Source organism: Giraffa tippelskirchi, chromosome 3 (assembly GCF_054371585.1).
Source record: "Giraffa tippelskirchi isolate mGirTip1 chromosome 3, T2T-mGirTip1v1.2.pri, whole genome shotgun sequence".
In the NCBI taxonomy this organism is placed as follows: Eukaryota; Metazoa; Chordata; class Mammalia; order Artiodactyla; family Giraffidae; genus Giraffa; species Giraffa tippelskirchi.
In genome coordinates this window covers 158,962,097-158,977,098 of record NC_137277.1, presented here as the reverse complement: position 1 = coordinate 158,977,098, position 15,002 = coordinate 158,962,097, and the positions used below count along the sequence as shown (strand labels likewise).

The window sequence follows — 15,002 nt, the reverse complement described above, 5'->3', positions numbered from 1 at the left end:
CATGTGTGAAGAAATAGAAGTCTAAAAGAGCATGGTGGGTTAAGAACCTCCAAGTACTTATGTATAATTAGAGCCTGGTTGGTAAAGGCAAGAAAAATTGGAAGGTGATGAGGCCTGAGAGAGAGAGGCAGTGAAGGACCTATTGTGCTAAGCAAAGAATTTTATGAATTTTATTCTTTATCCTCAAAAATAGTATTACGCTTACATTTCATTGCTAGAAATGTGGGCAGGAGATCAGAAGACTCAAGATAAGACCATGTAGACCATGGCAACAGTCTCCTGATTGGTTGAGTTAGGCTTAGTAGCCATCAATATTCAGAACCCTTAAAACACTGAGAGCAACTATAAATGTAGCATCTAAGACATTTGGTATCTCCATGAGTGTATATCTGAGGAGGGAGGAGGAGACTGAATGAATGGGCAGAAATCTAGGATTTGCCACAAGTCTCCAGTATGGATGACCATGTAGATAGTGCTCTTCACTGAGATGGAAATTAGGAAAATAAGAGAAAGTTTGGGGAGGGAAATAGAGATTTCAGTTTTTGAACACATTATCTTTTATGCACCTGTGAGAGACAGCCAAGTAAAACTGTCTAGAAAGAAGTTGAATATATAGATCTTGAGCTCTTAAGAGAAGTCTCAGTAGGCAATAAAGATGTGGGATCTATCCCTGTATAGGTAGTAATCTAAAATAAGAGGTTTTATAAGGTTATACAGGTAAGTATGGAATGAGACATCTAGAAAGACAAGGACACATTAAGAAGGGGGGAAAAAAGGAAGTGCAATGAAGCTGAGTGAGACTAGAGGATAGGAAAATGGAAAGAGTAATTTCAAGTATGGGCACCGTCCACTGTTGTCAAGACTATAATTAAGATAAATGATAAGTTTATTTTTATGTTCTACAACATGGAGAAAATTTGTGATAAAATAGAAGACATGTGTTGTCTTTATCATACTTGCCCTTCTTCTCCTGTAGTTAACAAAGCCTCCATTTTCCTGTCAAGAGCTGTCCTCTCCCATTGGGTGAAGGCACAGTGGGACTGTCAGTCTAAGTGCCCTGCCTTCTTCTGGGGGATGTGGACATATGACCTAGTCTAGGTCTTTCAGACCGTGTCTTCCTGGAATTTGAAATTTGAGTGGATTGTTTGGCAAAATAGCAATGTTGGAAACACTTGTATGGTTCTATCTTTGTGATTTATCAATATGATGAAATAATGAAATAATGCAAGGATAAATACATTTTTTGCTGGTTATAACTTCAAAAACAAGGTCAAGAAAGATATTTGGTTATGAAATTTGTTCTAATAAGTGAAGTTGATATTTTCTTAGCCTAGTTGAATGTCACACAATACTATTAATACATCACTAACTAGAGAACTTGTTTTGTGTTTCAAGCAATGTATATCTAGAAACATTTTGATGAGTTGCACCCAGATTCATGAAAGCAAATAATTGAGAAGATAAGTTACATAATATATAAAAATGTACCAGATCTTCTCTCAGTGGAAACCTTAAATGTATTTCAAACTTGTTTATACAAAGTCAGTACTCAAATAGTGACTAAGAGCGCTGCTCTGGAGTCACACCACTTAGGTTCTACCTAGATATAAACACTGAGAAAATAGTTCAATTAAATTTTTTTGAAAAAAAAAACACATTGTAAATCAACTATACTTCAGTTTAAAAAAAAGTGTAAATGAACTGTACTTCAATTTAAAACACATTGTAAATCAACTACAATATTTTTTAAAGCACAGTGAGAAAATTACATCTTTGGGTCTTTGTTTCCTCATCTGTAAAATGGAAATGGTAATTGTACCTGTCTCAGGGGGTTGTTGAAAGCATTATTAGATTATCGAGTGGAAAGCCTTAAAACAGTACTTAGTATATAGGGTGAGTCTGTTGTTCTTATTATCGCCAGTATGGTAGAAGCAAGACTATTATTTGAGATGTAAAAGTCTGTTGTGAAGTAGAAGTAAGACTAGAGCTCTGCCAGTCATAGTTTTCAGTTCACACGAGCTTCATTGAACTTGGGACAAATCACCTGAATTGAGGTGGATGTGGTGTGGGACAGTTCCCACACCCAGGTTTCGTTTTGAGTGTTAAATGTGTGCAAATGTGAAAATTCAAGGTGAGACTTGAGCAAAACTGCCAAGTTCTAGACAACTCATTTCAAAACTAATTAGTATATTCAATTTTGGGACAAACCCTGTTAACCAGTTTTGCTATTTTTTAGCAAAATTTACAACAACAAACATTTTTTCCTTTCCTTATTTTATTTCGGATCTTGGTTCATGACATATCTTCATCTTGGGCCCATTCATGGCCTGCATTTCAATTAAATAGTCATTTTTTGATGATGTAGTAGGTGCCCGTGAATTCAACATCTAAAACAAAAGTTAAAATTTTGACAGTAATCTATATCTAATTATATGAATACCCACCATATCTTGCTGGACCCCCTTATCTGAATTCCTATGGACATTCATTCTTTGATTTTTTTTTTTTTTCCTTATTTAGTTGTTGCTAAGAGAGGACATGTTTTAAGTAATGTCTAAGGACATTCTTTTTGCATTTGTATATCATGAATTATATCAGTATACAAGTGTTTCTTTGTTTCTAAGTCTCATCTTGGAAATTTTTCCAAATTAACATTTACGAATTATAAGATCCCTTGTCATTAAAATAGAGATTGAAGATTGAATTTTTCTGGCCCATCCACCTGCCTATACTAGGTTAACCCAAAACTTAGATTGAATGTCGATATCTTTAAGTATGTCTGAATTACAAAAACATCTTCTGATGCCATTTTTCATTTCTTCAAAATCTATAACCTTTATTGATTATTAAATAGGTCACCTGAATTGTGCACTGGATTTTCTTAACTTTAATCTCTTGCCTTCTTACTTTTAGTGTCTGCCGCTATAAAGGATAATGCATTGTGTTTCACACAGTAGAGCTATCCCTCTGTAAATCATTTTACAGTGCATGATGAACAAGATATCCTGATATGAAACCTTTAGATTTCCAAACAGTGCTGACACAGTTCAATTGTTAAAAAGTAACAGTAATCAAGAAATAATAAGTTATGGTCTTTTCTGCAAATGTTGGTTTTAATCCACTGATAGGCTTCCCAGGTGGTGATAGTGGTAAAGAACTCACCTGCCAATGCGGGAGACATAAGAGACACAAGTTCAGTCCCTGGGTAGGGAAGATCCCCTTGAGGAAGGCATGGCAACCCACTCTAGTATTGTTGCCTGGAGAATCTCATGGACAGACGAGCCAGGCGGTGCTCTCCAGTCCATAGGGTCACAAAGAGTCAGACACGACTGAAGCGATTTAGCACGCACGTGCAGTCTGTCTCCAGTGTTACTCTATCTTTAGTTAAATGTCCTTTGAAAGTATTTCTGTTCAAAAATAACTTGAAGTTCTGTGTCCATACCATACACATCAATATCTCATGTCAGTATCTATGAGCTAATATATTAACCTACAGCCACTTAGACAGATGGGATGAAAAGGGAGCAGCACAGGAGAGTTTATGTCAGATGAATTAGAGCAGTAGTTTAGTGAGCAAGTATGCCAATTTGGAAATGGATTCTTTTATCCTGCTGAAGAGCTCTTTTTAAAATAAATTACAATCATAAAGCTGTCACCGTTTACTATGCACGGACATGTTCAGAATCGGATCTCCTTCATGAAGGCTGCTTTGTGCAGGTAGGTAGCCACAGCCAACAGGGCTCACAGCCCTTTCAGCTCATCAGATAGAAAATCTGCTACAAGAAAATACATGGGTGAAAAAAACTGATTAAATATGCTGCTCTTCTGTGTGTCTGTATAAGCTTTCCTCTGAAACAAATTGACTTGCTTAAATTGTTTTAGAAAAATAAACTCCAAAAGCCTTGAGAATTGTGCAGTCTTAAAGTTAGTATTGATTCTAATCAGTGTTAAAAACACTTTCAGAGGAATAAAATGAGAAAAAAGAACATGTTGGCCACCAGTAGTGGCAACAGTGTATGTCATTGATCTAAGAGAGTCTTGGATAAAAACAAGTCCTCTGTGTGTGTGTGTGTGTGTGTGTGTGTGTGTGTGTGTGTGTGTGTGTAAAATTAAGAGTATACTTTAACACTAGAGGTTATTCTGTCTAATTGCTTTTACTCTAGCATGCTAGTTTTTGTTTGTATAACACATGTTGAGGTGGAAAGTCCAGCTTTGCATCTTTTTAAATGTTGCAGAAATTATCAGATTACATTTTTTGTATGGTTTTATATAGTACCTCCTATGGAAGATTGTAAGGAACAAGAGCCTATTATGGACAACAATATTTCTCTGGTGCCTTTTGAGAGACCTGCTGTCATAGAGAAGCTCACAGGGAATATGGGAAAACGTAAAAGCTCCACTCCACAAAAGTTTGTGGGTAAGCATTACAAAGAGTTTTATTTCTGTAAAAGCTGATTTTAATGAGCAAAGGCATGTTCCCATGTATATATGAATATATATGGTATGTTTCAATTCATGAAATAAATGGTCATCTCTTTTCTCCATTATACTACACACAAAGTATGTATGACCTTACACACAGACACACACACACACTAAATACCCTTAGGCATGTGGGCCTAAGAAAGAGAAATGAAGGAAAGAGTGATAGGACTCTATTGTTATCTCAAAATGAAGCCTTATATAAAGGAAGTGAGAGTCGGTCAGTCGTGTCCAGTTCTTTGCAATCCCATGGGCTAGTCCATGGAATTCTCCAGGCCAGAATACTAGAGTGGGTAGCCTTTCCATTCTCCAGGGGTTTTTCCCAACCCAGGGATTGAACCCAGGTCTCCCGCATTGCAGGCAGATTCTTTACCAGCTGAGCCACAAGGGAAGCCCAAGAATACTGGAGTGGGTAGCCTATCCCTTCTCCAGAGGATCTTCCCGACCCAGGAATCAAACCAGGGTCTCCTGCATTGCAGGCAGATTCTTTACCAACTGAACTATCAGGGAAACCCAAAGTAGCCCTCATGGCCCATACTTACATAAAGTATAATAACAAATAACAATACTTACGGAAAATGATGTAGCCTATTAGCCAGGTTTTTAATCCATTTTCTTTCCACAAAATTAATGCTTTTAAAGAATCTGTCTACCAGTGCCAGAGATGCAGGAGATATGAATTCGATCCCTGGGTTGGGAGGATTCCCCTGCAGGAGGAAATGGCAACCCACTCCAGTATTCTTGCCTGGGAAGTCCTATGGACAGAGGAGCCTGGAGGGCCACAATCCATGGGGTTGCACGAAGAGTCAGACACAACTGAGCACACATCCCCCCCTCCCCCCCGAGTATTTAATCTAGAATGAAGAGAAATTTTTTTTTCAATTTTGCATTAAAATAAGTAATTCAGAAATCTGCATTCAAGATGTTTCATATTTGGAGCTACAGTTCATATTTTGAACTTTGTTTTCATGTAGCTTATGTTTTGAACTGAAAAGATTAGGTGTGATATATTAGACTTTCATTTCCAAGCCCTCAGATATTCTTTGTTACATTCAGAGTTGGCATCATTCAGCATACTATAATACTATAGTCGTAAATTATCTCTGAAGTTCCAGAATTATCTAGCTATTTTCAAAAAGAGCTGAATGAATAACAGACTCAATATAAAGAATTTTCATTATTTATATGTATAATATATATTCTTATAGACTTATATAGAGTAAAAATTAGAAGAGATAAAAACAATAAGCAGATTCTCACATTCTAGTGTCAAAATACATAGTGGAACATCTTTATGAGGGTTGAGTAGTAACTGAGAGAAAACCTTTGCTTTGGTTATTTCATAGGGGGAAGGGTAATAAAATTCTCCTATTCCAGTAAACACTTAGAGAAGATTTCTTTTCAATCTAAAATTGAAGAACTAACAAATCACCAAAATATGCATTTAAGACAAGCTGGAGAAGTTAACTGACAAAGTTCATTGAAAGAAGCCCAACGATCATAGTTTATGCTAGGTCAGTTTAAAACTAGGGCTTCCCGGATGGCGCTAGTGGTAAAGTACCCACCTGCCAATGCAAGAGACTTAAGAGATGTGGGTGGGTTCGATCACTGGGTCAGGAAGATCCCCTGGGTGAGGGCATGGCAACCACTCCAGTATCCTTGCCTGGAGAATCCCATGGACAGAGCAGCCTGGCAGGCTGTGGTCCATAGGGTCTCAAAGAGGCGGACATGAATGAAGTGACTTAGCAGCACATACAGTTTAAAACTAGCCCCGAGAGTATACTCAGATCTGTTTTGGGCCCTGAGTCACTTTTACTTCTGTCTCTCTTTCTTTCTGCTTATAAATAACCTTTTTAAAATGCCAGTTCCTCTGTTTTACAAAATTTATTAATTTGCTGGATGTCTATTAAATGTCTATGTCATTGGAAAATGATGAAATTTATTACTATTCTGTTTTCTGAATTTACTTAGTTCTCATCTTTGTAATGTTTTCATGTTTCCTATGACTTAGATGCTACTCTTGATTTAATTGCATCCCTTAGAAAAGAGGGATACATTAAAAAATTTTTTTTATTCTAAAATAAGAACATTAGATTTTTATTAGAAATTGATGATATTTTTTTCTTTATTTGGATTCTGTCCTAGTGGTAATACACAATTGACCCTTGAACAACACAGGGTTTGGGGCAATGGCCTTCACGCAGTGGAAACTTTGCATATGACTTACAGATGACTCTCCTTACACACAGTTGTCCATATGCACCATTCTGCATCCATAGATTCAACCAACCATGGATCATGCAGTACTATACTATTTACTGTTGGAAAAAATCCTCCTATAAGTGGACCTGTGCAATTCAAACCCATGTTCTTCAAGGGTCAACTGTATAACAAACAATTGCATAGTACTTTTTTTTGATGCCTTTTGAAATGAGAAATATCATCATTCCTCACTTACTATAAATTTTTCTATCACTTTCCTCAGTTAAATACTCTCCTTTGATTTTATCAAGCTCTCCAGGCCAGTGATCCTTGAACTTGCTGTGTATTTGTTTCATCCTCTCTTATCTGGTTTGGATTCCATGACTCTGTTGTCTTACTGTCCTTCTGTCTTTTGACTAGTAAAATGCCTACCCTCTAATGAAGCCAACTGAACCTCTTTTCCGCATCTACATAGCTGCTAGTAATTTTAGAGAAAATCCCACAGCCTTACAAATTGGCATTGCTGTAAATAAATGAGTAACTGATCTCAAATACCAATTGTCCCACCCTTACTGTATAGTGGCCTTCCTTTTATCCATCCCTGAACAGTCTTCTCTCATATTCAACATGTAGGACCATTTCAACTTTTATCTACTCTCCCAAAATATGGTAGGTATCTCACACCTTGGTGATATTACATCTAGATTCTTTGGAAATAAAAACAGTTGACATAATTTAAACTATCACTAATCCTGTAAGATATGTGCACCCACATGAATGCTCTCTTCTTTGATGGATGAAAGCAGCATCCTTCTTTCTAATTAATGCTTCTTCTTGTTCCCTGGAATTCTCCTATCCCAGCCCTTCAAATAACTTGCACTATTGTTTTCCCCCTTTCTCACATATATTTTTAACATGTCCCTTCTATTGGCATTTTTCTTTTGGCATTCAATGTGATAAATTCTCATCATTAAAAAAAAACAATCTAACCTCAAACCCAGATCTTTTTCCAGCTACTACCTACCTTCTCCTTCTCTTCAAAGATGTAATTGTTGCAAGAGTTCTCTGTGATTGCTTTCTATAATTTTTTTTCTTTCTACTCATTCTCCAGTCTACACAGTCTGGCTTTTGTCCTCATGTTCTACTGAAATTATTCTTTATAGTGCCAAGTCCAGAGGACTTTCAGACCATTTTACACAACTGGAGCATATTTTCACTACTGAATAGTTAATACCCTTAGAAACACTCACTCCCTGGTTTCAGTGACACTGATCTCTCTTGCATTTCTTCCAGCTTCTCTGACTGCTCCTTCTCAATCTTCATAATGGATTCCTCCTAACAGTTATGCAAATGGTTCAACAGTCCTAATGGAGGCCTCAATTCATATGCCTAATTATTTTAATATTATAAACCAGGCTTAAAAACTATTGTGTTCTAACCTCCTAATCTGGAAGACTGAGTTCAAATAATATAGAATTCTCAGATTCCTCAGAGTTCCTCCCCAGACCTTGAAGGCATGAGCAGAACAAACTCCCCTGCTGTGAAGTCAGTCCCCTCTTTTAAACCCCCTCCTGATTGTGTCCAGCACCAAAGAGGGGCCTCATGCATGCATGTGTAGACACTTTGGCCTGCACATCCAAATTCTTTCCACGCCCCACCCCACTCACAGCACATAAAGAGTAGTGTACTGACTATTTTTCAGGCCTTTGTATCTACCAGCAACAAAGTTGGTACTCAGGGAACGGACCCTATGAAGAGGACTCTGCAACCCTCAGTGTAAGTTCTGGGCCATTGGGACAAAGAATTCTGGCATGCTGGGCACCCAGAGTATAGTCTAGGGTGTAAGCTCCAGACTGGCACATTCCCTTGGCCCTGCACATTCCTTATTCCTTCATAAGGAGTGAGACCCAGAGCTCTCTAAGCATGGGAAACTAATCTCACTTGCCCTAGTCTATGGGCAGGTGTAAAAATCTTGATGTTCTTCCTGGTTCCATTTTTGACCTTCTCTTTTTCACATTTTATGTATGCCTTTATGATATCATCTATTCCCATGGCTTCAGAAGCTAATTTCTATTAACTGATGATTCTTATGTCTGTATCTCAAGCTTAAATCTCTCTCCTGAATTTGAGACTGTATCTCAGTATTTATTAGACATGACTATTACTCATAGTCTTCCCCAATCTGAATTCACCATCTTTTCTATCCCATTGCCATCCACTAAGTTTCCCAGGCCAGAAACCTGGGCTTAATACTTAACCTCTTTCTTTTTCTCTTTCTGTATGTAGATAATCAACAAGTTCTAGCAACATTTTCTAAAATTTTCTCCATTCCATCCAGTTTTCTCCATTTCCACTGCTACTCTACTAGTTGAAGCCACCCATGATCTCTACATCCCTGTAGCAACAACTTCCTAAATCATCTTGCTAAATAATTATCTAGTTAGTCACTTTCCTGTTTAACCCTTTCAGTTCTTACCTCTCTCAGGATAGATTTCAAATTCCTTAGCTCTTGAATAAACCCTTTATTATCAGATAGCAACTTTCTCATCTGTTTCCATTCTCAGCCTTATGCAGTGTTAGTAATCCCTAGGATGAGTCATGCCCTCCTGCCTCTGAGCCTTCCTACCAGCTCCTTCAACCCTTACCCTTCCTTTACTTGGCTAACATTTGTCATCACATTCATTCTGTGATGTCACTTTCTTCAGGAAGCTTTCTTTTATTAACACTGTGAGTTTTGTATTCCTTAATTGACCCCATACCACATATCACACTGTATGATAAATATCCCTAAGTTGCTGTCACATCCTCTAAACTGTGCTTCCCTGGTGGCTCAGTCGGTAAAGAATCTGCCTGCAATGTTGGAGACCTGGGTTCGATGCCTGGGCTGGGAAGATCCCCTGGAAAAGGGAAAGACAACCCACTCCAGTATTCTTACCTAGAGAATCCCCAGAGGAGACTGGTGGGCTACAGTCCATGGGGTCACAAAGAGTTGGACACAACTGAGTGACTGAGCACAGCACAGCTTAACTTTTAAACTCTTGACATTGCAGTATCTTAATTGTGTGCTATGAAATAATTACTCATATTTTTTTTCAATTTTCATTACTCTGATCATTACCTTCCTCTCATCTGGGAGACCTTCCTTCAAACCTGAAATAATAGTAGCCACATGAAAGTATTTTTCCAGAATACAGTTCTATGGATCAGTGTACATGTTAGTCAAAGTAAGCATTAGTAGGAGAACACATTGATTTAATGGCAGAATTTTTAAAAGATAAAATACTCTGTCCAAAGCTGGCAATATTTGAAGGAGAAAAACTTAAACTTCTGTTTTATGCACCAAACTCTTTAATTGGTTAAGCTTAGATATTATGTTGATATACAATATTGAAGTAAAATTAAATTAGTTGAGGTAAATGTTAAAAAGTAAAACTACAAATCTCTCTCAGTCAAGAAAATATATAGAAAACTAAAAGTGGGTGTTCATATATTAATAGCATATGTGTCTAAATAAGAAAGGGGTGATGTAAAAATGAATGATTATCCATTTCAAGAAGCAAAACAATGAAACAATCATTTTCAAGTTTATAATAAGTAAGTGCTTTGGGAAATACCTTATTTTTATATAGCCCTAAATTTCATTCAATTTATCAATTAAAGTGTTAAAAGTATTTTAATTGTGGCATTTAAAATTTTTCCAGAATGACATATATTTGGTCTATAATCTTTCTCTAACATAGCAGCTAAATCAACCAAATTAACCATACATGATAGTGAGATAACACAGGTGTTATAACCATAACACTCTCGTTTTTATGATCTTTGAGTCTTGGTCAGTGATATTTAAAATATGCAAAAACAAGTAAATCTCTGACTAGTTTTACCTAGTATTTCTTCTTTCTTCTATAGTTTCTGAGCTCTAGACAAGTGGAAACTTTGATAGAGAATGAAAATAAGATAACACACACTCAATCATTTCAGGCTATATGCATTTTCATGATGGCATTAGAACAAGTGCAAATGGCTTGTGCCATTTTTATTACTAATCCTCTCTGTAGGTTAAGAGTATTTGTGAGTCTTAGCAGAATTAAAGAGCCTAAATACTTGATCTAAAGAATAAGATATACCATATTATGGAAAATGAAAGTGATTAGTTAATTTTGTATGTATATATCTTTAGTCCAGCTATTCATTATGTTGTATTCTTTTTTTTTTTCCCTTTTTCCTTTTCTCCCCCTCTTCCATTCAGGCGAAAAGATCATGCGATTCAGCTACCCAGACATTCACTTTGATATGAACTTAACATATGAGAAGGAGGCTGAGCTGATGCAGTCTCATATGATGGACCAAGCCATCAACAATGCAATCACCTACCTTGGAGCTGAGGCCCTTCACCCTCTGATGCAGCACCCGCCAAGCACAATCGCTGAGGTGGCCCCGGTTATAAGCTCAGCTTATTCTCAGGTCTATCATCCAAATAGGATAGAAAGACCCATTAGCAGGGAAACCTCCGATAGTCATGAAAACAACATGGATGGCCCTATCTCTCTCATCAGACCAAAGAGTCGACCCCAGGAAAGAGAGGCCTCTCCCAGCAATAGCTGCCTAGATTCTACTGACTCAGAAAGCAGCCATGATGACCACCAGTCTTACCAAGGAAACCCTGCCTTAAATCCCAAGAGAAAACAAAGCCCAGCTTACATGAAGGAGGATGTCAAGGCTTTGGATACCACCAAGGCTCCTAAGGGCTCACTGAAGGACATTTACAAGGTCTTCAATGGAGAAGGTGAACAGATAAGAGCCTTCAAGTGTGAGCACTGCCGAGTGCTTTTCCTAGACCATGTCATGTACACCATTCACATGGGTTGCCATGGCTACCGGGACCCACTGGAATGCAACATCTGTGGCTACAGAAGCCAGGACCGTTATGAGTTTTCATCACACATTGTTCGAGGGGAGCACACATTCCACTAGGCCTTTTCATTCCAAAGGGGACCCCTATGAAGTAACAAACTGCACATGAAGAAATACTGCACTTACAATCCCACCTTCCTCAGATGTTGACATACCCTTTTTTTTTGTTTGTTAATATTGTTACTGTCATTAATTCTTATTTTGTGGACGCAGTGTCATTTGCTCTGCCTGATTACAATAAGGAAGAAAAGGAAGAGAGAAGGGACAGGGGACATTGTTTCTTGACAGTTTGACTTGTTTATTGTGTGGAAATTTAAGAGCAGTTCATTTCTGCCATGCATAGATATAAGGTATTGATATCATGCTTTGAGAAAAAAAAAATCACTTGATTCATAAAGATTCATCTAAGGATTCTAATTTGCCACTGATGTTCAGGATTGTGCGAAGGCAGGAAAGATTAGCATTTTCTGGGTTGGACTTTCACAGTTTTAAATGGGATAAGTAATTTTATTGGTCAAAGAAGAATTTGTTTCAAGATGTAAATTGTTTTTCTTCTAGAGATCATGGAACACACACACATTATTTTCCATGATAACTCCTTGGATGAGTAGTTGTTGTGGGTTCTATGTTTACTTCCCCTGTGGAATTTATAATATGGTATGTTGTACCCTGTACCATATAGCAAAACTTATAAACTACAGGTAGTTAAGGACAGTTACAATACATCTGAGGTCCTATGATCTTATTTTTCTAAACTTAAGCACTGTTTTTCCATAGTTTTGATGACTGGCATTTTATAGACACCCTGGCAGCCTTACTTTGAACACCTTTAACAAATAGTGTTTTTATCTAGTTTTCAGAATAACATATGGTCTAAGAGTGGCTAAGAGGCATTCAGTAGTTTTCAGAAGGGACCTCTACTTTCCTTAAATTTGTTTGGGAAGTTTTCTTTTACAACTTTAATGTGATGGCAGCATAGTATACGTAGTCCTTTCTAAAAAGTATGCTTACGATTGTCACTTTATCAGCATTTAATCAGTGTTAACCAGTCAGCAGAAAAATATCGATATAATTAGGCTAACAGTAGGGGGAAAAAAAACCCACTCAGAAACCCCTTTTCTGGTATTTCTCTTTTCACTGGTTTTATTTTTCAAGCTTTGACCCCCCAGTGTTTTGTCCATAGTCTGTTCATCTTTTATTCTTCTGATGGAAGGTCTTAAAAATCTTGCTGCAGGCTATTTCTTTCAAAATCTCCTCAGAGCAGTTGCTAATTTGACCCAAGTATGGTAACTTGAACCACATAAGGTTATGGAACTAGGGCTATTTATTCTAGTATTTCTTCAATAATAATATTGACCACTTTCGGTACAAGGAAAAAGCAACTTCTTTGTAACCGGTGCATTACAGATAAAACAGACACAAACAAAAACTTATTTTTACTCTTCTTGGAGTCTAGAATGCAACCAAACCTCCAAGCTAAAGTGTTCATGTCCACACTTTTCTGTCTCGAAAACATGAAACTATTAATATATATAAGCTCTTATGAATCTCAGTCCCTTACTAAAGAATTTTTCTTCTTCTAATTCATATATACGTTGCCATATTTCGTGGACAGATTTTCATTTCATTTATATGGATGTTCTGTTTTTTCTTTGCAGTCTAACAGATTAGAGAGGAGGAACTGAGTGAAACTGATTAAATTCATTTGTGGGGGGCCCAATTGGAAGGAGAATTCACTGCTTGTGTTTAGAGAGGACAGGCCTGACCATGACTGGATTGTCTGAAAACCCTTTCTGAATGTTAAAATTACATTAAGCAGTAAGTGATAACTTCTCTAAAAAAACCATTCAGTGGGATATTAAAACCGTGTTTCTTAGTGCAGAATGATGTGAGAATTAGCAACACTAGAGAACTATGATGGATAAGCAGGTGTGGCCCCAATACTGTTCATCACCCATTTTCAGTTTGCCATTCACTTGTGTAAGCAACATCTAAGTACTGACACAGCTAGAGCTAGGCAAAAAATGGTTACAACTCAGCTCTCTTTCACTGGCCCTCTGTGCCAATTATTTTTGGAGAAATACCCAAACTATTCCTTTACATCTAAGAGAAAGCACCAAATCGGAGATGTGAAATGTTTTAAATAGAATCTTAACTGTCACTTTTTTTCCTGCATGCTCTGGTGCATTACCACATTGTGAACATACAATGTATTATTCATAGGTGAAGCATGTCTTTGAGACTTACCCCATCTATCCCAACCACTCATATATAATTGGAATTTCATTTTTTTTCCTTTTGGAGGGAGGTAAATAATTTAAGGTTAGTGATTTTGTGTTTTACTATAATTTAAGGAAACATTTGGATGGCAGTCAATATGTTCATAATTTTGGCTATGTGTGAATTTCTGCTGGCATCATCTATGAATTTTTTTCCTGCTTACTAATTTTTTTTTCAGTGTATGAACAATCATGTACCTACCTGGCCAGGGATGAAACTGAATTCAGTGGACCTACAGAATTGTAGAGTTACCCCCTGAGGACAGTACTAATGGCATTCTCCCTTTCTGATTCCATCTTCTTGAAAATCCTTTTTCAAAAAGTTGCTACCAGTATATTACTTGTACTTTCTTAGCTTCATAGGAGGAACAACTAGGGATAAAGATGGCTTAGGGTGTGGCAGGGGCAGATGATGACAAGGTCAATTCGAATGTGTAAGTTAGATAAAATTTTTGTGGACACAGTGCTTTCTGGGAAACTTGGATGGCTATATTTGCATGCTTCTTCACAAAAGGAAATATGCAAGATGGTTGCACCTAAAAATAAATATGAGGGTCAGACACCAAATAAATCAAGTTTTACATAACAGTTATGTGCTCAGTTTATTTAGGTGAGATTTCACATTAGAGTATTTGAGGGGCATGAAAATGGGTTAGCCTCTGTATTTTCCAGTTTGGCAAAAATTCATCATGTTGTTTTGCCCTAATTTTGCCCAGAATTTTATATCCAGCTCATGTTAAGAGACATGTATTGCCTCTCTCTAAAAGTGGTCAATCACTTTTTTAAAACCATTATAATCTGGCTTTTTACAATAGTGAAAGTGACCAATAAGCAAATTGGAAGAGATTTCAAGTTGTTGAAACATTCTGTTGTGAATTTTCTGGAGGGACAAAATGGGAGAATGAGAGACTAGGATTCAGATTTGGCTAAAAGTAGGGACTGTATCTCCTACATACATACAAGCTGCTGTGTGCATGCATCATAGTACACATACACATTCTTTTAAAGAAAATTCATAAAAAAAAGAAATTAGAGTAATCAGGTGTATTATAGGAGCCTATAGAAAGTTAAAATTATGATTAATACCTGAGCAACTTAATAGGTTTACTTTATCAGACTGTATAG

General features: G+C 37.1%; 1 protein-coding gene and 1 long non-coding RNA gene across 40 annotated transcripts in view; one reads left to right on the top strand and one right to left on the bottom strand.

The window, feature by feature from the left end:
• Positions 1-14,465, top strand: part of IKZF2 (IKAROS family zinc finger 2) — a 188,741-nt gene extending 174,276 nt beyond the window's left edge. For 30 of the 39 annotated variants that reach the window (XM_081583007.1, XM_081582987.1, XM_081583000.1 and 27 more), the window contains 2 exons: positions 4,274-4,417; positions 10,934-14,465. In XM_081583007.1, coding sequence (XP_081439133.1) covers positions 4,274-4,417; positions 10,934-11,658 — 869 coding nt within the window. In that variant the 3' untranslated portion in view covers positions 11,659-14,465. The remainder of the gene's footprint in view (positions 1-4,273; positions 4,418-10,933) is intronic. The other 9 variants (XM_081583023.1, XM_081583016.1, XM_081583021.1 and 6 more) reach the window with 1 other exon arrangement.
• On the bottom strand, positions 7,579-11,649 carry LOC145542966 (uncharacterized). Its single transcript, XR_014080318.1, has 2 exons — positions 11,386-11,649; positions 7,579-11,150 (listed from the first exon to the last, which is right to left on the bottom strand). It is a non-coding gene; the product is annotated as an uncharacterized LOC145542966 (long non-coding RNA).
• Positions 14,466-15,002: the final 537 nt, after the last annotated feature.